A 22,098-nucleotide genomic window follows, 5' to 3' on the forward strand; every position below is an offset into this window, starting at 1 on the left:
CATTGGGCTGCATTGCTCAACCCATGCCCATTGCAACAACAAGACTATCCTATTGTTACCAATAGGGGTTCACACCAATGCACTGTGTTGGTTCACAATATGTAGTTTACACAAGTATCCCTATATTCACTTTTGCAAATAATGTGCTCTGAACATTGAAAATTCCGAGCAAATTAAAGGAAATCCAAACCTGATGATGAAAATATTGTAAAAAACCTTTATTATATAAACATATTCAATCTTTTTAAACCTGCAGATTTATTATGAATTAGCCTGATGATATTGCTGGCACAGTCCTATTTCAGTAACATTTGTGCAGTGACATAAATATTGTTCTAGTTACTTCTAAAGTTCCCTCCATTACACAAAAAGTTCAAAGATTTAGGTGCATGTCATCAGTGCATCACCATCATAACTTTAGAGGTTATGTATTGTTCAAAACAGAAAAAAAGCAGCCACAAGTCCAACTGCCTATTACACCTTTATTATTGAAATTTGGGTTTTATTTGCAATTTTCCTAATGCTTTTATCACTTGCAGAGCCTAGTCATTCATGTAACATGACCATTCATTTGGATCCATGGTTAATTAAAAAAAAAAAAAAACAGTCATAAAAAGTCATTTTCTGTAGACAGAAATAAAGGTGGCATTTATCAATGGTATGCGTGCTTACCATTACTAGCACTGCATTGGGCTCAGAGGATTCTGAAATAGAGAGTAACAGAACTAAATGAAAGGTCTATACTACAGACAAATTTTTTTTATGAATGAGATGGACTGCATATCACAGCAGTGGGTTGCATTATTTATTGTTAATTTATAACTTGCAGTTGAATGAAACCTTGTGTTTACCTTTAAGAAGATGAACAGGACTATTGCTAGCAATTTTTTTCAATCCTGGACAAGATCTATTTTAGGTTTGCAGTTGCACCCAGCTCCATTGATGAAAGTCTATCCTCTCCAGCCTTGGAGAGCTTTAATAAATCAGGCCATCCATCTTCCATTATGTGATTCACATATTCATGTTTCTATTTTAAGTGTTTATAGATTGAAAGTATACCAAAACAGAAGGCAATGTATCAAATGCTGAAGTGCTGGGGTACTTAATATGGTTTAACTGTGTGTTACAGTTGTGACAATAGTTACAAAGATATAGTATATTAAAAAAAAAAACTGTAGCATATGGGATAATTGCTGTAATTATAAATTGATAGTAGCTTTAAAGTTAATAATTTCAATTGTGTAATGAAAAAACAATTTACACTTAATAGAGAAGCTTTGAAAAATAAAGTAATGTACAAAATGTGACTGAAGAGATGCACCTAGGGTGGGAACAGTATATGTCCAGGATATTACAGCAATAAAGAGGCAAACTAATTGCAGATCAAAGTTTGAAAAATTGAGATAACTGTATCTCACTTCTGAGTTGACCAAAGTTTTGTAAAAAAAATAACCTACTTGGTTATGTTGCAGAAAATAAAAAACTCATACAGAACACATTTAGAAAATTAATTTGCTGCAAAATTATTAGAAATACTAACTAGTTTCACTACTGTATCAGTGACCCAAAGCACCCATTTCAAGCCTTGTGGCAATACCATTGTTTGGCCTGTATGGGACTGTTATAGTGTTTGCCATCTCCAGGATTCTATAACACTCAGCCGGGGAAGGAACCTGAACTATGTTGATTATCATGGAGGCTGCGTTTCTGGCAACTAGTTTATATGGAAGAATTACCCTTAACCGTCATCTCGATTGAAGGTGCCCAGATTAGTACTATAATTGGAGAGTTGATGTAATAATCAAGTATAGTCTGTACACTGATTTATCTGTCTGATAGGGATAGGTCCCTTAGAATATCATGTGTAACCAAACATCTTTGCACAAGATTAGGCAAAGCGAATTTTACCCAAATACACTAAAATAGCTGAATTATTCCTTAACATTTGTGCCAACGGGATGCAGAACACAAATGCTAACCATTTGGCCCAAAAATATGTTATAGAAGATGTTGATCACACTTTCATTTCAGTCTCAACCTTAAAAAAAAATGTTGACAGTCATCCTTGTGTTAGCAATGCCCATTACTAGTGTAGCCTAGGTGAGTTCTTCATTTTAGTTTTAAAACCGTTGAAAGAAAAGCTCTCGTAAAAAAAACACAAATGGTCTATACAACATAAATCTGCCACAAATGAGACTAAATTAATGTCAACAATTTAGACTAAATGAAGCAATTAAGTGATGAGTTTTGAAAATTCCTTATTTACATGCTTTTCCTTAAATACAGCAACTAATCATAAAATTTACTGCAATGGCAAAATTTGCTTAATTAGTTCAAAAATCTAGCAAAAAATTGGAGTAAAAACTCTGACTACAACCAGTAAAGAAAGAGCTGTTGATAATTTAGAGGTCAGTATATCTCAGAATTTCTCCAAAAAACACTGTTCCCACCCACCTTCCTCTAACTTTTTTGACTACTAGGCCATTTCAGGAGGTCAAGAAGGCACACTAGGCGAGAAGAAACAAATAGTCCAAGGAAAGGTTTTTTCCAATCATGACTGCAAGCGAGCAGCCTCAGTCTTCTGCTAAGCCGCGGTGTTGTCTCTGTACGTGTGCGCGTCCTTGGCATCGAAATGACCCTTGGGATTCAACTGCTTGAAAATTGCTGTTGGTGTCTTTGCACACTAAACACAGGACTTTGTTGTTGCGCTGGACGAAGAATAATTCGTCAGTCCATTCAGGCTTGAAGACACAACGTTCGAGGTCAACCTTCCCGAGACTGGTAGCTGCGCATTGTTTTTGCTTGATGATATTGGGAGAACTTGCGATAACGCGACAAATTAATTAGGCCGGATCCAACAATAAATAACTAGGGGGCCGTTAGGCCGGACTGGAATACTGGCTAGGCTGTATCTGGCCTAAAGGCCTGAGTTTGCTAACCTCTGCTCTAATCCATCTAAATATATTTTGAGGTTTTCCACATATATATTTACTCCTGCATGGCCTTTGGTAGTATGGCCCATTTTTGAGCATTAGTAAAATATGTTATTATTAAAATATTCAAAGATTCATTAGTATTAGAAAAGTAGGATTTTTTCATCATTTGAACCTTTTGACTTTCATAGCAACAACAAAACATTAACTTGCCATAGTCATCCAAGACTGACCAACTTTTTGGCAATGCCGACACCAAGAATAAAGGTTTGGTTTAAATGTTAAACATGTGATTCAAAAACATTGAGGATCAAACATGCTAATAAATGCACAATGAAATAAGAAATAATGCTCATTGCCCTGTTCATTTATTAAAGGCACGTAACAAGATTCAATACATCAAAAAAAAATGTACCTGACCCATTTTTTTCACAACGGAGAGCACCAAAACAAATGTGTACTCACACCTATTGGGTCTGTTTACAAAGCAGTGAGTCTGACATTCACTGAAACATTCACTGGTGGAGGGTCTTCCAAGTCCTTATGTTTCTGTGGCACTAATGTCTCCACAAGGAAATGTTTCAGTTATTTCAATGTCAGATTTACATCTAAATAAATAGACCCTTATGTGTTGTTGCTACACTAAAGGCCTATTAAAGATGAACAGAACATCCACTATATGTACTTAATAACAAGCACACATAAGTGTCAATTCAGCCTAAGAGATTTACAATGGAAACATTTTTTGTAAAATCTTCAAATATCCAATCATGTTGTTGTGTAAAAAATTATGTTTTCCACTGTGCCTGACATGGGAATGATATGAACAATATAAACGAATACAAGTTAAATGTTAAGTAAATCAACCCATATAAAAGAATATATTCAGCAAAATATAGTTCTATATGTTACTCAAATATATGTTTATAATCAGTAGAGTGACAAAGTGATATATATGACAAAATAAATTTTAGTAACAAGTAAAATATTTTTATGTCCACCTTTTCATCGTCATATCTTTATGACCAGGTCACTATTATTTTACTGATAATGGCGATTTAATGAGCATTGCAATGACTAGAAGTTGCTCTTTGTTCTGTGTCAGGAACAGAAAACTGCTGGAAGGTTGCGGAGTCTAAGAACAATTATCTTGGCTGTCAGAGATTAAGTGTATTGTTGCATTTAATTATTGTAACAAGCAGTTAAAGAGTAAATTACTGCAGATCCTGTAAATAAACAATTGTTTGTCTCATGCTATTTACTCGCTAACAATCTGCAGTTTTACTGCAATCTACTAACCAATGAAAATAGGAAAAAAATCAAAATGTTAGCCTGTTAGGTGCCGTTATTGGCAAGACAGACGTTTGAAAGTATGTCTGTAGGAGGTTGGTACATCACATAGACAGCTGACAGACATTAGAAAGTCTTGCTTTGGGCAAGTCATAGTACATGTCCTGAATACCAATAACATAACTGCATGCACAACACTAGATTCGGCTTTTGTTTATTCCCTCCTTTGTGGAGCAGATAGGAGTAGAAATGGGAATCCCTGTTGCTGAAGCTTAAAAGTAGCAGCTAATTTAGGCAACGGCTCATTTCCTCAGTTGAAGGAAACATCAATATCCAGAGGAGATCAGCTCCACCTCCATGACCCAGCTATTCAGGCAGAACTGTGACTATATCATTACTTTACTTAATAAGCTTTAATGAAAGGACAAAAAATTCCATCGCTGATTCTAGTGTCATACAATATAGGGAATAAAAAGGACTTTTACAGATTTCTACAATATTATTTACATGGGTTTTATTTCCCTTTTCAAACTGTGAGCTTATTTATTATCATTTAAGTTGGGATCTAACTTTAAAACGCCACTTACTGGTCATACACATTTTATGTGTACTTTATTATAGGTATGTTTATAAAATAGCTTGCCAAATATTTAACATCTGATTACTGATTTGTAAACAATCTTACCACCAAATGACCCTTTCCTTGCCCAAACTAGTATACAGAAATTACTTATATCCTAACAAGCAACTCTATACAAGCAACTATAATCCTAACAAGCAACTATAATCTTAACAGACATCACAGTTCTTTTTTAAAGGCTAATAGCAGCCACAGATCCCAAAAAGGTCTCCGCATGACAGAATCTGATTCTGAAACAATCCACCCCCATTGGACCACAGTAGCCAGTCGTAAATATTTTCCCATTATGCAGGGCTCTACCCATTATTAAAGCAACAGTCACATTTGTCTGAAACTTAGCTTTAGTTATTCAGGGCTTGGCATCATCACTTAAACACTTAAAGATAGAAAGCCTTCACCTGGAACTTCTGAAAAACATCCCTGATATTTTTTTAGTGTAAAGCGATTGCCTTTGGCCTTTTCTAGGTGCATAGGTCTTTTTGTGACTGTACCATTGAGACACCTGCTTCTATTCTATCGTCATTGCCAGCTGGCATGCTATGTCTTGTACTTCTAGAGGATAGAAATGTCTGCTAAGTATGTCTTCATGAAATATAAATCCTATTGTTTCCCCATTGAAATATCTAACTTTTGACAATAAAAGAAAACGTGATACTAATACAGCCTACTGCAGGTATAAAGTATTATCCAAAACAAGAGCATCAGCCATAAACATAATACATTCCTGTTACTGAGAATATGGAAGCACATACAAGCTTTGCTGAATCTGTGCCTGCCTGGCACCGTTTCTACTTCTTTGTCCCTCGAGGATTAAAATCAGAATCAAAGCAGGTGGTTAAGCACTAGCAGAAAATGTTTCATCTTTTTCTAGCGTGCCAAGGATTGCATATTTTCTCATCTATTACAAAAATAACTATGATAACCATTCTAGCAAGCTGCGAAGAAATGCAGTATAGAAAGCAACGCGTAATATAGTGAGAATGTTTAATTCTACTGTGCCCAGAGATGGCAGATTTGACAACAGAAATCATATTGGTTGCACGGTAATATCTCTACTAATGTGCATATATGTGTTTATGCTTTATAACTCACAAAATATCGTCTTTAATTATAGTTTGCCTTATAACCATTAGGAGGCTCCAGTCAAGCACAACACATTTATTAGAGGCAGCATGTCAAATAGGAGTTGACAATTACTAGTTATATCAATACACATTATGCCAGATGGTAATGAGCCATACACAAAGCTAGCCATCCAAAATATTCACGCCAATTTCATGAGAAATGCTGAAGAGGTTAAGGTTTATTACGCAGTACTCATTAGATATACACAGGCATTATTAGCAATGTTTCCTTCTTTTATTTGAGACTCTGATTTTACAAGCTCTGTCAAGCTGATATACAGGATTATTGTTAAAAATGCCCTCATAATACATGCAAAAAAAGAAATACAAACAAATTGGCACCCAGAGAACAATAGCAACTATATACATCGTTATGTACACTACTTTACTAGTACTGCAGACAGGCAAGATATAATGTGTGTGTACTGGCACATGGTGCATATACACTGCGTGAACTATTTCCTGAATTCAGTAGGTATTGTACATGTGTTAGCATGTTGTGTCATGATAATTGTTGCATCTAAACACTGAAATCCTCGCTGCAAGTTGGTCCATTCTTCTTGAAACACCCATTAGCATAAATATTTTTCTCCTAGGTGGCTACAGTTGTATGATGCTGTTGTATGATGGAACTGCTCTTCCATGTCCAGTGGTGGGTAGGTCGTGAATGCTGCAATGAAGTTCTCCAAATAATGCTAGGGCGCTGCTCTCTGCAGCATGCTTTCATAAGCCCAGGGGGACCTGATAATGAGCTCCTAGAGGGCAGATCCTTGGAGGACCTGGGCTCACAGAAAGTGGGATATATTAGATAAAGACATAATTGAACTTATAAGAGGACCACAGATCTGGAGTGACAGGTCCACAGGGCACAGAACCAGATTTAGGCAAGAGGCCAGAGAGGCTTTTTTTTTTTTTGTTTATTCAAAGTTGGAGAGGAATTTTAATAAAAAATAAATAAAACACCATTTATAAGCCTGTCTTTTTTTAAAGCTTCATAAGCCTAAATTTTTAATGATTCATTATTTAAAATAATACATTTTCTGCCTCTTTGTCAAGGTCTATATCTTCTGCTTTCCTTAAAGCAGACTTGTCACCACAATTTTTACTTTACAAAAAAAGGTAGACAGAATGAGAGCGCATAGCCTCCTGGGATATATGACATAGGTTGGCTTCTGGCTGTCCTTTCTGCGCATGCCGGACCTTATACATTAGGGAGAAAAAAATGCAAATCTCACGCATGCGCAGTGGTACTCTACAGCAGGCTACATCACCTGATCTTGTGCCTGCACTGTGCAAAATTGGGTGACATTAGAAGGCAGACAAAGACAGAGAGTAGGACAGCGAAGGATCCAATTGAGGACATCTCCGGTGGAATCAAAGCATCTGAGGATTAAGTTCCTTAGTATTTCTTTAATCGACACTTCGTTAGACTCCAATGTTAATGACAGCCCGAAGCAGTTTTTTTCACATTGTAGAAGCAAAAACTTGAGTGATAATATTTGTAAGTTAGCTTTTATCACAAGAATCAATAATGTATTGAAAAAATGGATCATTAAAGTTTTTAAAACATGCATGGCATTAAAAATATTCTATGCTTTGTGAATTGATTATTAGGTATCCAAACGTTACCTAAATGTCATTCCAATATTCGCATACCATTACATAAAATGTGTCTGTGCACAAAGCAGTAACATTTTATACCAAATAAATACAGTTAGGAACACTTGCTAACCATTCTCCTTAAACTAACAAACTACCGTACAATGACCCCAACTACTGAAATAGTGCTTGCTTATCAGAAGGAAGCATTGGGTATTTCTCTTTGCAGTCAGTGGTGAAACGGGAAGAGTGAAGGACACATGAGTTTGTAAAGCTCGGAAGGGTGGCAATTAAAGCTGGCATGTAACCTGCTTATATTTTGCCCCAACATGTAAATAAAATGTAAAAGAAGAAGTAAAAACCTTTCCATTTTCATTACAGACCTTTTTTGTGGCCTAGTGATGTCATGGTTAAACATAGCTGGTGGGAAAAACCTGAAAACCTCACAGCAACCTGCCGAGGAAAGAGCTATGTACAGTACTGGTGCCACTATGAAACACCACTGGTTCAAACTGTTCAACAAAAGCAATGCCACCAGCTCCTCAGACCTTTCTTAGTTGCAACAAATTGAAAAATATTCACAAACAAGTATTTGTCAGTGGTATGCTATATTCAGTAAGTTCTTTATTCACTTCCAACACCGGAGATTCAAATCCCAAGACAGCAGATGACAGCACCTTGACACGTTTCAGCCCTCATATGTTTGTATGGTGGAATAGGCTAGATGATGCTGGATGCCCTCCAGCCAGGAAATGAGGAGGGCTCTATCTGACTTCTGTAGTACACACAGTAAAAACTCACAGTGTGCCGTGAAATCAAAGTAAGGTGTTTCAGCACATGAAAGCAGGCTGCACAACGGTGCAAGATTGATGGAATATAAATTTGCATTACTCTAAACTCTGTTTATTTTATACATGGCTGCTGCCACTTTGTCCAGAGCTTGGAGTCACTATTTGCAATTACGTATTAAAGAAAAAGAATGACAGTCGACCTTTCAAACCTAATACTACCATAATCAAGCCTTACTGAACTGCCACATTTAATATTTATTAAAGGTTTCATGAAATTGTTTATCTTATATTTACAAAATCTGTCTGTTAACGTAAATCACAAATGTAATTAACATAAAATAGTGAAAAAGAAGGCCAAAGGTAAGAAAGTGTAATGTGTAAACTACACTTACATTCATGATCCTTTTTTTAATTTGGATGCCCCTTCCCCTGTATAGGACAATAATTAGTATAGTACAAAACATAATACTCAGTACTATTTTTGAGCATTTGATGCTACTGAACCTTTACCTATACTAGGTGTAACGTTTATTAAACCACTGAACTCATCACAATTTCTCAAGCAATCTACATTTCAGTTGTAGATAAAACAAACCTATATATGCCTAAAAATGTATACAAAAAGAAGAATTTGGAAAACAATATAAAATATAGATAACACAAGTTTTAAAATATATATATAAATTATCCTAAGGAGTATTTTATTATATTTTTATTACTGTGTGTTACCACCAGATGGAACTCTGATATTCACATTTACGGAAAGAACAGTATAACAGTAAATAGTTTGTCCTATTTAAAAAGCCACAAGGAGTAGGATCTGTCCCAGAAAATTCAGAACTATTTAGATTTAAAAGTTTACTCCCATCTGATGCTGCTATTGTCAGAAGCAGTTTTGTCTTCTGTTCCTCTGACAGATTATAAATAAAGTCCAGTGTTTCCTTGGCAAATCACTCTTACCTCTACTAACACAATCAGGATCTTCAACTTCAAATATGAATGAAACCGCATTGCCAAATACATTATGGGAGTGCGTCTGCTTAGTAATTTAAAAAATGACAACATTTGGATAAATTTTAAATAGCTTAAAAAAGAAATAAAATTACCATTTGTGCTAAGCACACATTTGTAGTAAGCACACATCAGGGGTGTCAAACTCAAATACACAGTGGGTCAAAAGTAAAAACTTAGAGAAAGTCGCGGGCCAAACTTGAAACTGAAATAGCACCGCTACTACAATTCCCTGCGACAAGAATACAGTACAATGTGAGCCTAATGTTATGAGTGGCTGGAACTTCCTCTTCACTGAAATAGCACCGCTACTACAATTCCCAGCGTCTATAAAACAGTCCAATGCCGCTGGTCTATAGACGCGAGTAATGGCGAGAATTGCAGTAGCGGCAGGCCAGCTGCAATTCATATTTAGGATTCCTTTGGGGGCCAAAAAAAAAGGCGTTGCGGGCCAGAGTTTGACACCCCTGATCTAGAGTCTGATCATGATGTGTCTAAATCTATCTGATGTGATATTGTGTACTGCACAGTGACTGTACTGTAATACCTACTGAGTGCTAGCGATGAAAGCAGTGTTCTTTCCAGCCCCTTTTAGCACCACCCAGCACTTTTCAGTAACCACCCAAACTGCTTTTGGGTGGTTACTGAAGAGCTGGGTAACAACACAGGGGCTGCCTACTGCCTACAGATTTTTCCCACCCAGCTTAAAAAAAGTCTGGGTTGAACACTAGAAAGAATGGTTACATAAATCAAGGTAGCTAAATGTACACAAGCAAATGTACATGCTAGTGATTGCTAGTACAGTGCCCACCAGTATAACTGAATTGTGGCATATTGTAAGAGTCATTCATTTGCACAATGAGATTTATTCTGCCTTTTCATGATCAAAATCACTTGATAAAGCCACTAGTTTGGACTTGCCCTTAATGAAGCACAGAGATACGTGTTCTCTTGCATGGAAAATATGCCCACTACAATGCAGACTAACAATTTTTTTATTTTTTTTTTTTTTTACACATTAGACCAAATACGCATATTTTACACATTTTTACACATTAGACCAAATACAAAGAAAAATTCCAAACCAGTGTCAGTCTTGCAAACAAGGGACCTGTGGGAGCTATATGTTTATTTCTACCAACAGTCCCCAATACTGTATACAAGGCAATCAATTTATGGCTAATTGACAGAGAAAAATAATGGTTTATTTGTAGGAACAACTTCACCAAAGAAAACACAGCAGCTAACAAAGAAAATACTGAAAACAACAGTACATATAAATAAGACCATCCCTTCACTAATAAATATAACACTATATAGGATGTTTTACCATTCTGCAGAGCCCAATCAGGTTTTACAAATGGTAGGTACATGAAGTTTTTATACCGTGTTGTGCTTGCTCAGTTTCACGGCTAAGCATACAGATCAAATTGAAATGCAATTTGCAAAGACTATTTTGAAACAAATTGCAAAGGAGCAAGGCATTTCAATTACTAAATGGTGTCAGTTACCTCCACACACCAGAAAATCTGTATGGATACCCAGTCAGCCTCAGCCAAGTGTTTCTTCGAAACACATTATCTATAATGAGTGTGTATGTAACTTTAGATGTGTGTATACTGCTGTTTTAACACTTAAAAGCTCAATAACTAGGTAAGTACAGGGTGAATCTACGCTACGCACATGACTCGAGGTATGTTTAGTTATTGTGCTAAATAAATGTACTTTTGTATGTAACATGAAAAATACCTTACAATAACGCATATATGTACACACTATTCACACACATATTCAGTTTCAATTACAATGTGTCCATGTGCAGAATGTTTGCTTTTACTTGAGAAAAGAACAGACTTGAGCACCAGTTATTCTGATTTCACAGAAATCCCTTTTCTTTGCAGAAAAACTTCTGCGCTAAGGATACTTTTAGGGTTGATCCATATCCATATATATTTTATTGGATTAAATAAATCTGTTGTTATTTCCTACTGATGTGTATGATGTTTTATAGATACAATTTACCACATTTCTAAAGTCCCAGTCATGCTGATTTTACATTCAATATTTGCATTGCAATAGAAAAAAACTTACTCCTAAGCTACTACATGTGATCCAAGGGTCACATTGTCTACTGGAAACATTGCAATTATTTTTTCTGTGTTCACCCCTTACTTTATGTTATTCATATTAGCAAACTTGAAAAAAGTAGAACCTGAAGCTAAAACTACATTTAGCCACATCATAGTAGTTGTGAAGCTTTTTGTGTACCAAGTTTAGATGCATTGCCATAAGTGAAGGTATCTGAATGCACTTCATTATACTGTGTTATAAAAATGACTTTTGGTTGAATATAGCATTTCCATGCTATTTTATGATGAATTGTCCTCCCCTTTGTTGCCATGGGACCATAATACTGCGAATGGCTAAGCCAAGCACTACATAGTTCTTCTTTATACAGGCCAGCTTTTACTGGATGCTTCTCCAATGGCCTACACAACTTTTACATGTAACATGAGGTTCTAGCCAATCCACAAAGGAAAATGTGTCACTGCTACATAATCCAAGGAGTTTTCCATTTCCTGTCAGAATACTTAAGCTTATATTACTGACCTGAGTATTAAATTAACAACTGGCAGCTAACTTCTCTGTAGAAAAATACAGAAGAAAGTAAAGAGGTGGCTTTCTAAATGTAAAGGGGGAAAACAGCCTAATACATACAGCTTTCGGGCACTCAATGATCTCATGCCAATCATCTTTACAATGCATTTTGCCTATTAAGCAGAAAACAGTGGCTTTACCATAAACAAATTCCCATAAAAAGTTATCTTCAACATATTTTAGGAAATGAAAACTCCAAACACAAAACTCAGCAGATGGTCTTAGTTGAACGGCATGATTAATATTATAAATATAATTATTAATTAATAATAATATTATAATATTAAATAATAATATTATTGGCAGAACTGCCTTGATTGCTGAAACCCTCCTATCGGTTGAATAGAAAATCTTTCAGCTAAATATTTTGGATTAGAAATTGCAAGGGCAGTCTATGGGGTTTACAAAATGTTAGACTGTTAAATGGTGCAATGTTAACTTTAATGAAAATAATAGCCTGTTGTAGTATTGTTTAAACACATAAAGAAACTCCCCCTATCACAGGAATGATAGGCCTGCCTAAAATGAGGTAATTATATGACATGAGGTAAGTTGTACTATGTGTATTAATAAGGTATGAGGCACTGTGTAAAATATATTGGTATAAAGTCTGCTAGAGGTACAGTGTCAACAGACAACTTTCCTAAATAGACTGGGGTGGTTGGATATAAATTAGTAGAAATGTTGGAATACATTACTTTTCTGCAATCAAGAGATACACTGGCTTTAGGATTTTCACAGGATATGTAATTCTTTATGATATCACAATGTTATTCCTACCCTTCATAAAGTATGAAAAGGTTGGTGTAAATAATAATAATTAAAAAGGAAAGGTATACAATATCATAAAAATTGTTAGGCTAGTAGAGAAATATTTCAGTGATAAACCTTTATAACAGGAGGTACTTTCCACTTAATGCACTGATCATTTCCTAACAATACTGCATATAGGAGATTTCTGTGTTTAAACCCTCCTATGGATATTTCACTTGATAATTTCTCTGTTATCTACATACAAATGTGCAATTCTTAGATTTCCTGCTCATCAATAACCTGCAGAGTGAACCTTCTAATAGCAGAGTTTAATTACCACAGCACTGCAGGTGCTCAACTGATGAAAATCACTTAACACTCCAACACTTATTATATAATAAATCTGTGCATACACAGTATGAAGTATATTGCTTTCCACCAATATCTGCCACATTATAGTTATATACTTGTTCATCTATTTGTAAAGCAATGGTGCAGCTTTTTGGAAAAAGAAAGCGGAGAATAGGGGTTTATCAATATTAGGCTTCATTTCACCACAAAGTTGATATACTAATTTTAAATGTTCATTTTGTTGGCAGGAAATCAGTGATCTCATAGCCAGTTACATAGGATGCAAAGATTTTAGCAAACAATTATTATGGCTTCTTTAATTCAGGAGCTGAAATCTCTGAATTTTCGTAGATATGCAAAAACCTTTAAACCACCTTTAGGTGGAGTCTATAGAGGTGACTGGTTTGACAAACAAGTAAAAATACTGCAGGCAAAAACCTAAAAAAAATGGGAGGAAAAAAATAACCTAATAATTCCAACATTACCCTTTTATAAGTGGTAGGCGGTTAAATATGGTCTGAACGTAGCCAAAAAAATAAAACTAGGGGGAGCACATTTGGGAAAACAGTGACTCGGTCACATGTGCAGGGAAGAGGCCTTTTGTACACAACACTTGTTATTGATGAAAAGAAACATATTAGTTTATTTAGCAGAATCTGCAAATTTCACCTAACTGAGGACTACAATGGATAGGTCATTTTAAAAAAAAATTAAATTAGGAGGTCCAGAACCTGGTTGGACAGGTTTCTAGATCGAAAGCCTAAAAACAAAAATAACAGATCCTTTTATCACTCTGCTTTACCTAAACTGGCTGAAAGGGGGAAGAGATCAAAGGGATTAGAGCAAGTAAATATTGATACAAATTTCAGAAACACATCTTGTATTAAAAAAAACATGTAGACATAAATGAATTAAAGGCATTGTTTTTTAATCTTTGCAGTGTTCAGCTAATCATTTAAGGTTAACCACAATTACAAAAACATCAGAGAAGAGGCAACTACACAAAACAAATTTCTTCAAGAATATAATCATTGTCACTAAATAAAGCATTTTTCTGTTTTTTGCATGTTATTATTAGTTGTGTTAACAACCATAATCTGGACCGTGTCCACAGGATTACAAAACAGCAGCCAGTCTAGGATGCTCGCTGCCAAGGCACAGTAACTCTTAATGGAACATGGACTGGACATTAACCAGCCGTCCTGTTGTATCACACTTGGCACTTACATCCAGCTGAGTCTGCGGGATAAGACAATTAGCTGCCTAGAACCACTCTACTGGCACATTTCTGTCGCTATGACACTTACAGATATATTCACAGAATTAAAGATATGCAAGGATAGCTTTGTAGGAAAAAAAATGCTACAAATGATGATCGTAGAGGCTACAAATGAGTCATAGAATTCTCACAGGCCAATGGACAAATAAAATATAAATAAACATGTAATAAAATGTTCCAAAAAATAACCAGATGACTACTGAACATGCAAAGCAACAGGAGCAGCTTGTAATGAGTAAACAAGTTTTTAGGAGTCAGGACAGGCTGATGGAAATGTTAGTATATTGCCTCTTTCCGCAGGTATTGCTGTTTGATCTGTAAACTCTGTAGCAACAAGGCCACCTTGTTATTTGTTTTAGTTATGATTTGATGTCATCCTAGTGCTTTGTACCAACTTTTAGTTTTGAAAATAGTGGGGAAAAATTAGGACATCAGTCAGGTTTTTCATGTTATCCATGGGTTTGTTAGAAGGATTTGCCTTCACTTCTTCTAAACAGGAAGTTTGCAGAAAAATCTGCAACAGTAGCACACAAAAAGAAACCTGACAGTTCTAGCCCTCTCCTATTCTACAAAAGAAAATTATATTTTATTTCTATCACTGTTCCAGAGGGGTAGTAAGAGAGGGTTACTTTCCCTAGTTTCATGAATCCCATACTGGAAGCAGAACTCCAACTGTAAAGTATCAATGCAATGTGCAAATGGCAACCTTCAAACATCCAAACACATCTGTCAGTTGTAGTGTTTGTAGCATTTTTCTGTAGCAGTTCTGATGAATAGTTTACTTTATTTACTAAAGAACTGGAAGCTGTTTAATTAGCAATCTGAATTGTGAACCAAATACCCAATCATGTGCAAGAAAAACTGAAAAGCAGGATTATTGCTAGTAAAAAACTGGAATATTACGGTGATATTAGGTTATACACTAATGAAACCATTCTACTGGAAGACATTTTGTTTCGGAAGATATTAGTCAAATCAGGATCTTTCCTTTAACCTTGCATAAGGGAAAAACATGCTGGTTGAATGCAAAAAAGAATCCACTGACATTACCAGATAATGATGACATATTCTAGAATAAGTAAATCAGAATAGACCAGAGTAGCTGGTGACATAACACATTCTGGATTGTCATATCTTGCTAAATAATTGTAACTATTCCTATTTTTTAAGGCCTTAGAAAAGCAGCTCACAACAACCAATCACATCTCACAATGCTGTAGTCACACATATAAAAAAAAAAAATTAGATTGGCAGGAAAGCTGGCTACAAAAAAAAAAAAATTAGAGCATTTGCTGGATGAAGGAGTGACCTGCAGAAAATGGAGGCAATCAGAACCCATATACAGCTGGAGAACCAACAGGGACTGCCTGAAAAGGGGGAAAGTGGCTGTTCCTGGAAGTCTGCACAAGATAACAGGGAGTGCATAACAAAATAAACATTTAAACATAGAATAAAATGCATTAAACAAGTCCTAAAAGGGAGCTAAAACTTCATTAATAACAATAGTTGCAAGCATTAACTTAGTGTTCATAATCTTGACCAAATTAATTTTTTCTCCCTATCTGATTCCAGGGTTGTGTTATCAACACAATATCAATTGATCACACCTGCATTTTGCATCTCAGGAAGCAGCAAAGTTTTTCAGTCAGCTGCAGTGGAAAAGCCTGTATTTCAGTGCTCTGTGTGTATCTCAGTTAAAAAACTTGTAATCCTGTGAAGCCAATCTTGTGGTTTACACATCATCCCTCTTCCTCAGCCCACCTAACTGTACAGTGAATAGTATCATCAGCTATCAGAAAAAAGGCTGACCGAGTATATATTCAAGCTGAAACAATGTCAGGGTGATGTGACTGACTATAAGAGGTGTGTATCTCGCATAGAATTAGAATAATTTCAGTAGCTAAGTATTTAAGTGTATTTAGTTGATTGGAGTTCCACTTTAGCATAAATAAACAAATCAGTGTGTAGTATTATTTTTTTTAAATTGATTCCAAGTAAAACATATGTACATACATGCCGGTAAGAAATAAACCATAGTATGTACAGAGTTCTACTTTAAGTTTATTTTAAATGAATTGAAGTAATGGAATTGTAGAAGACTAAAATATATATAATATAATAATACAAAAATATTCCATAAAACTGTAAAAAAAAATCTCACCTTGCATAAATGCCGCTAACCATGTCCTGTTGCAAGGACTCATCTGTCTGTTTACTTGGTCCAGCAGCTTTAGAAATAAGCAACACTACTAAGCCTCGCATCTGAAGGTTGTTGCGACTATCGTACACAAAGGCTCTGTGAAGAAAATAATAAATAAAGGCTTATCAGTATAGCATGTAGGCAACCCAAAAAGCACAAAAATAAAAGAAACTATGCCCGTATGTCTTTGCTTACAGTTCCATCATTACAGTACAATATGGTAAAGGATTATCTCCAAGCCAGCCACTGTCATTAATTGCTCCCACCCTGTCACTTCACACAACACACAATGTGACACGTTTAAGTTGTTCTATTACAGACGTTTCTATGGTGCGGCTGACAGGACTTTCTTGTGTAAGACACTTACAACACTGTAAAGAGAAGATGAGTTCTGTGAACTATGGAAATACCTGTTAATGGTATGACCTGCAGCTTTCTAAAGAGACAATTTTTATCTGGACAGATCTAAATGATGACAGTTTTCCAAGGACCAGTCACCTTAAAAATTATGTTTTAGCTTTCAATAGATGTTTGAATTTTAAACAATCCACCAGTTTCTTTTATATTTTTTAAGTTCTGAGTCTGAATACCTGCTGCAGTATTTATCAGGTTCCCATACAATTTGTAGTATTTTATTGTAACTTTATATAATGGACAACGCAAGTCCATCATGAACTCCAGGACATCGCACTGCTTTAACATACTACAGAATATGCACTTCTTACCTCTTTGACGCGATACTTAATCCTATGCTCATTAGATATTACATTATGTATTAGATTGCTATTAGTTTAAATGTAATATTTTTATGATGCCATACAACAATAACCAGGTCTTTACTTTTAAAACTATAAAATATGTACTCTCAGAAGAAGTGCTTTTTATTATGAAAGTGATAGGGATTATTAATATTTTTCCATGTAATACAAAAAATCTATGTACATAAAAACACAATTTGCACAAATCATTTGGGATCAAGTGGTTCAAGTATTGGCTGTATTACCTAGGTCTATATTTGACACAAAATACAATAGCAAAAAAGTTGGAAATGTAGTTAATTATAGGCCATTCATTGTCTTTTTTTATATGATGGTAAAGTTTATTGCAAAAGAAAGAATGACATAGAATTAAGGATCTGTCAATCAAACCCAGAGGTGAAAAAGGGGGAGAAAAACAAAAGGGGAGAGGGAAGCAAGAGAAGATGTAAGGAAGCTGGAGGTGGATGCCAGTCACATAGCTCCTCTGCTTAAGTAACTTACATGGATTTATTGCAGAAAAAAGCTGCTGATTCAGAATCCATGTTTTGGATCAACGTGGCTGGTACCAAGTAGATATTTTGCTACTAAGAAGAAAAAAATATCAGAATGTAGCTTTGATAAAGAAGTAAGTAAAAAGCTGCATTTTAGTTGGGGTAAAGCTTTGTTTTCAACAACAGCTGTACTTTAATGGTTAGTTAACCCAAAGTATAATTTCAAATATACCATTAACTGCAGTGGTTTACCATACACTCAACCACTCCCATTCGACCAAATAGGAGCGGCTGGAAACCATTTTGTGCATGCATTTGCACACAGCTGTGGTCATGTTTTGGTTAAGGTGGTTTGCAGAGTGATTCCAGGATGTGACGTGTGAATTGCAGTTGAATGTATCTGCATTGCAGTTAACTAGAAAATGGGGGATGGCAGTGAACCACACCGCAAGCATACTCCAATCTGTTTGATGAACGCTGCAGTTACCTATAAAAACCAATGCGATTTTAGATTGCACATCTGAAAGTGGCCTTAGTAAACCACATCTAGTAGGGAACGCTGCTTGAGAATGACTGGTCTAGGTTGATAGTCACACTGAGCAAACAGTACCTACTGTTAATATTATGGAGTAAATAGGAGTCATAAAAAAGAACTGCAGTCACTGTGTGCTGTTTTAATGCAATCCATGCAGTTACTTTTGCAGTGATTTTTTTGACACAGATGCACTTAAACTGAAGCTGCATAATAACATTTTGCATTACATTGCATTATTCTAAACTAGTGGTGAAAGCATGTTTAAAAGTCTTGGAAGAATTTTTTTATGCTTTCTCCTTACAGCAGTATGTGCTACACACAGCCAAAATAATAACAGCATGCAACCTTGCTTCTTCAATTAACGATTCTGCCCTAAATTACCCAAGAGTGACATTTGTTTTGACAGTTGCACAAGCATGTGCAGGATTTTTTTGGGATGCTGTTCTATAACCCGGGGCAGCTGATAATGAACTGCTTTATCACTCTGACTATGACAGTAAACCCATACACATTTTTCCTCATTTATATGCTTCCCAGAATGCTTGCCCTTCTGACACAAATATATGAACATTTTGGCAAGAAATCTAAGGAAAGAATAAGCTTCAAGTATATATTCGGTATACCAATCACAAAAAGGAAGGAGGTAAATCTAAGTTGTTTCCAACTGCTTTAACCTAGTTGTTAGAAGTCGTTTTGTGGCTGCTATCTGATCCAGCGGTTGCACATAGCTGACACACCGGCCTTCAACATCCAGTAGAACCATCATCATTACATACTTAGCATGTGGTGGCTGTGGGAGCCTAGAATAGTTGGCAGAACTGAAGTCTACATGCACATCAACAATCTACTTCCAGTCTCACTCTACCCGATTCTAACCCAGTTCTCAGAGGATTAGAAAGTGCTTACGTCACTACTTCCAGTAATCATTCTTATTGTTGTGCTCCTCTGTACAGCAGCAAAAGTAGAATACAAACTGGGTAACTGGCAGCCAAATCTTTACACATTCCCCAGGGTAAAATTAAAATGGGAAAGGAAACTTTGTAATTACAATATCCTCTTTTATAGCCATTCAGAACTCTTCAATATTATATTGCTCATAGAAAAGACCTTAAATGGGTTGCATGTAAATACAAAACAGAAGCAATCAGCCACATTATTAGGTCAAATTAATATTATTGTGGCATGTTGCTGAACACAAGTTTACACTTGTAATGCTATGATATTTCTTTTATTAATGGTCTGCCAATTGCAACATGCATTTATATCTACTTACCTACTACTAAATAATAAATGCCCTTCGCTCAGAAGTACCACTGTACAAAATCAAAACTTACCCAAGGTTACTCGGTAACACTTAATCCCAATTTAGGCCTTAAACAAAAACTCACCTATAAACAGTTTTTTTTAAAGCTGTTTTATTAGGTTTACCACCTAAAACCCCCTGAAAAAAAAATGGTTACCATTGGTTCGACAGGGTCTATTTATTATCTCTTAACTGACAGGCAGAAGTGTTGCTGCAAAGTTTTTTTGTATGCTCAACTCAGTGTCTATGGGAAGTTCAAAAATACATGCAAATACCTCTAAACATCTACAAAAGTACAAGCATTTTTGCCTGAAACTGTTCCTGGAAGGCTAGCTGTTCCTGCAACAGCAAGCAACTGGGAGCAATAAACACTGGACTTTTACCGCTAGTCTGAACCTAATCTTATATATTTACTACAAAAGTCACTGTATTTAGAAGTAAACCAAACAATTGAAAAACATAGTTTATTATTTGGCACTATTTACAAAAAAAAAAAAAAACATTTATAAAGCATTTTACTATTTAAATAGAATCTGTCAGGGTAACATAAAGGTAACTAATGATCACTACTTTATTTACCACCAGCTGCACAACTATCGTGCAATTAGTGTGTGTATATAAAAAATATAATGCCCATATATATAATGCTTGCTCTGTCTTTGTGACTCAAAAGTTCCCTTTTTTATTTGTTAATACAATTACAACTTCTTTTCTAGTTCTGTTAGATAGGTACAAACACATACCTGTTGATTCCGCCATAAAGCTGATAACTTTCCCTGCTGACTGTTTTTAGATGGCATTGTCCCTGTGAGTGGCATGGTGGTTCTCTGTCTAGCACTCTGTCCTTGCACTACTAGGGGTCCTAGGTTTTAATTTTTGCTGGGACATTACCTGCATGAAGTTCACATTTGTTTCCAGTTTCCACAGCCCATGGTGGGGTGGCTGGGGTTGCCTATACCTGCTAAATGGGCTGACAAAAACATACCAATCTGTATGTTTTCTGTGATGTACCAGAAAAATTGGCCTGAAGCCACTGATGCTTGCAGGGTCGAGTAAGGGAACTTCAGTAGTTAGGATATAAAAGAAGTACTCTGACCTTTTAGAAAATTAGTTCAGATGTCAGGAAGAATGTGTGGCTAGAAAAGTATGTTTATGACAAATAGAGTATATAGGAGTATAGATTTAACAAGAATCATTACAAGTGTTGTAAGTGCTGTAATTTTATTCACATTGGTGAGATCAAAAATGGTATTTAACAGACTGGATCGGCACAATGTTGTCATTCGATTTTTAATTGACTACATGTTGCTGTACGTTTTTTAGTCTGTTAAGAGGAAGATCCAGAATCCTGAGGGCTTCAACTGCAAATACTCTAAAAGCCTGAGGATACAATGGATTCATCATGTGTTCTTTGTCTATTCACTTCATGTAGAACTACAGACAGACCATGTGGCAAGTTAGTGTAACACCACTATGCTTGAGGGGCAATGGAAAATATACAAAAAAAAAACTTTACAAGTTGTAGGATGCATGGTCACCATCTGTAAATAAAGTGACAGAAAGCCAATTTACCCTAAAGAAAAGAACTCTACAATCCCCGAACCATGAGTCTAACACCATTATATACTGCTTAAAACATTGACCATGTACTTTAAACTGGACCATGGTTGCCTGTCTGACAGCTCCCCAGGAGCCAAACACTTTTGGCTTCACTAGCTGTGCTCTAGCACTGACCTAAGGGGATTAGCTGACATGGTTTGTGCCATAAGTTCTTGCTCAACCCTTATAGCTGCTAACAGCAGTGCCCTGCGTGTAATCAGCCTTTCAAAAGCTTAAAGGTTAAAGCTAAATGTATCTAGGAAATTATAACACTGCAGCAAATTAGGCAGCATTGTTAAATAGGCCACTGACTGAAAGCACTTAACAGAGAAATTACATATGTGTCACAATGACATTTACAAGTCCAGTCCCAAGGAAACTTAGGTCTTCATCAACCACATGTCATTGCTTTAGGGGTAGGAAGAATATATGTACCTGAGTGAGCCCTCCAAGGGGCCTACATCAACTATTAATAAAAAAAAAAATGTCCAGATGCAGCAATTATATTTGATGAGCATGTGGCAGCAGACAGACGCCTGGAGAGAAGGAAAAAGACAGCAACATAAGCAAAAATGGAACAAAAAAAGCCAAACACATCAAACTGGATTATTTTCAGGAGCTCTTTTTGCAACCAGATGAGAATATTTAGGCATCTAACCGTGGCAGGAATGAGAACCCTGGACAGCAGGTGACTGAATGTTGTGCCAGGGATCATTTGGCAAAATAATGGCCGCAGAAGAGAACAAGAGCGGAAAATGACAGATGAGTGTATAAAACACAAAA

General features: G+C 35.9%; 1 protein-coding gene across 2 annotated transcripts in view; it reads right to left on the reverse strand.

Annotated features, from left to right (window-relative positions):
• PDSS2 (decaprenyl diphosphate synthase subunit 2) overlaps positions 1-22,098 on the reverse strand; it is a 73,649-nt gene that overhangs the window by 34,999 nt on the left and 16,552 nt on the right. For both annotated transcript variants that reach the window (XM_072408722.1, XM_072408721.1), the window contains exon 3: positions 16,591-16,725. In XM_072408722.1, the coding sequence (XP_072264823.1) occupies positions 16,591-16,725 (135 nt within the window). The remainder of the gene's footprint in view (positions 1-16,590; positions 16,726-22,098) is intronic.

Source organism: Pyxicephalus adspersus, chromosome 4 (assembly GCF_032062135.1).
Source record: "Pyxicephalus adspersus chromosome 4, UCB_Pads_2.0, whole genome shotgun sequence".
Taxonomy (NCBI): Eukaryota; Metazoa; Chordata; class Amphibia; order Anura; family Pyxicephalidae; genus Pyxicephalus; species Pyxicephalus adspersus.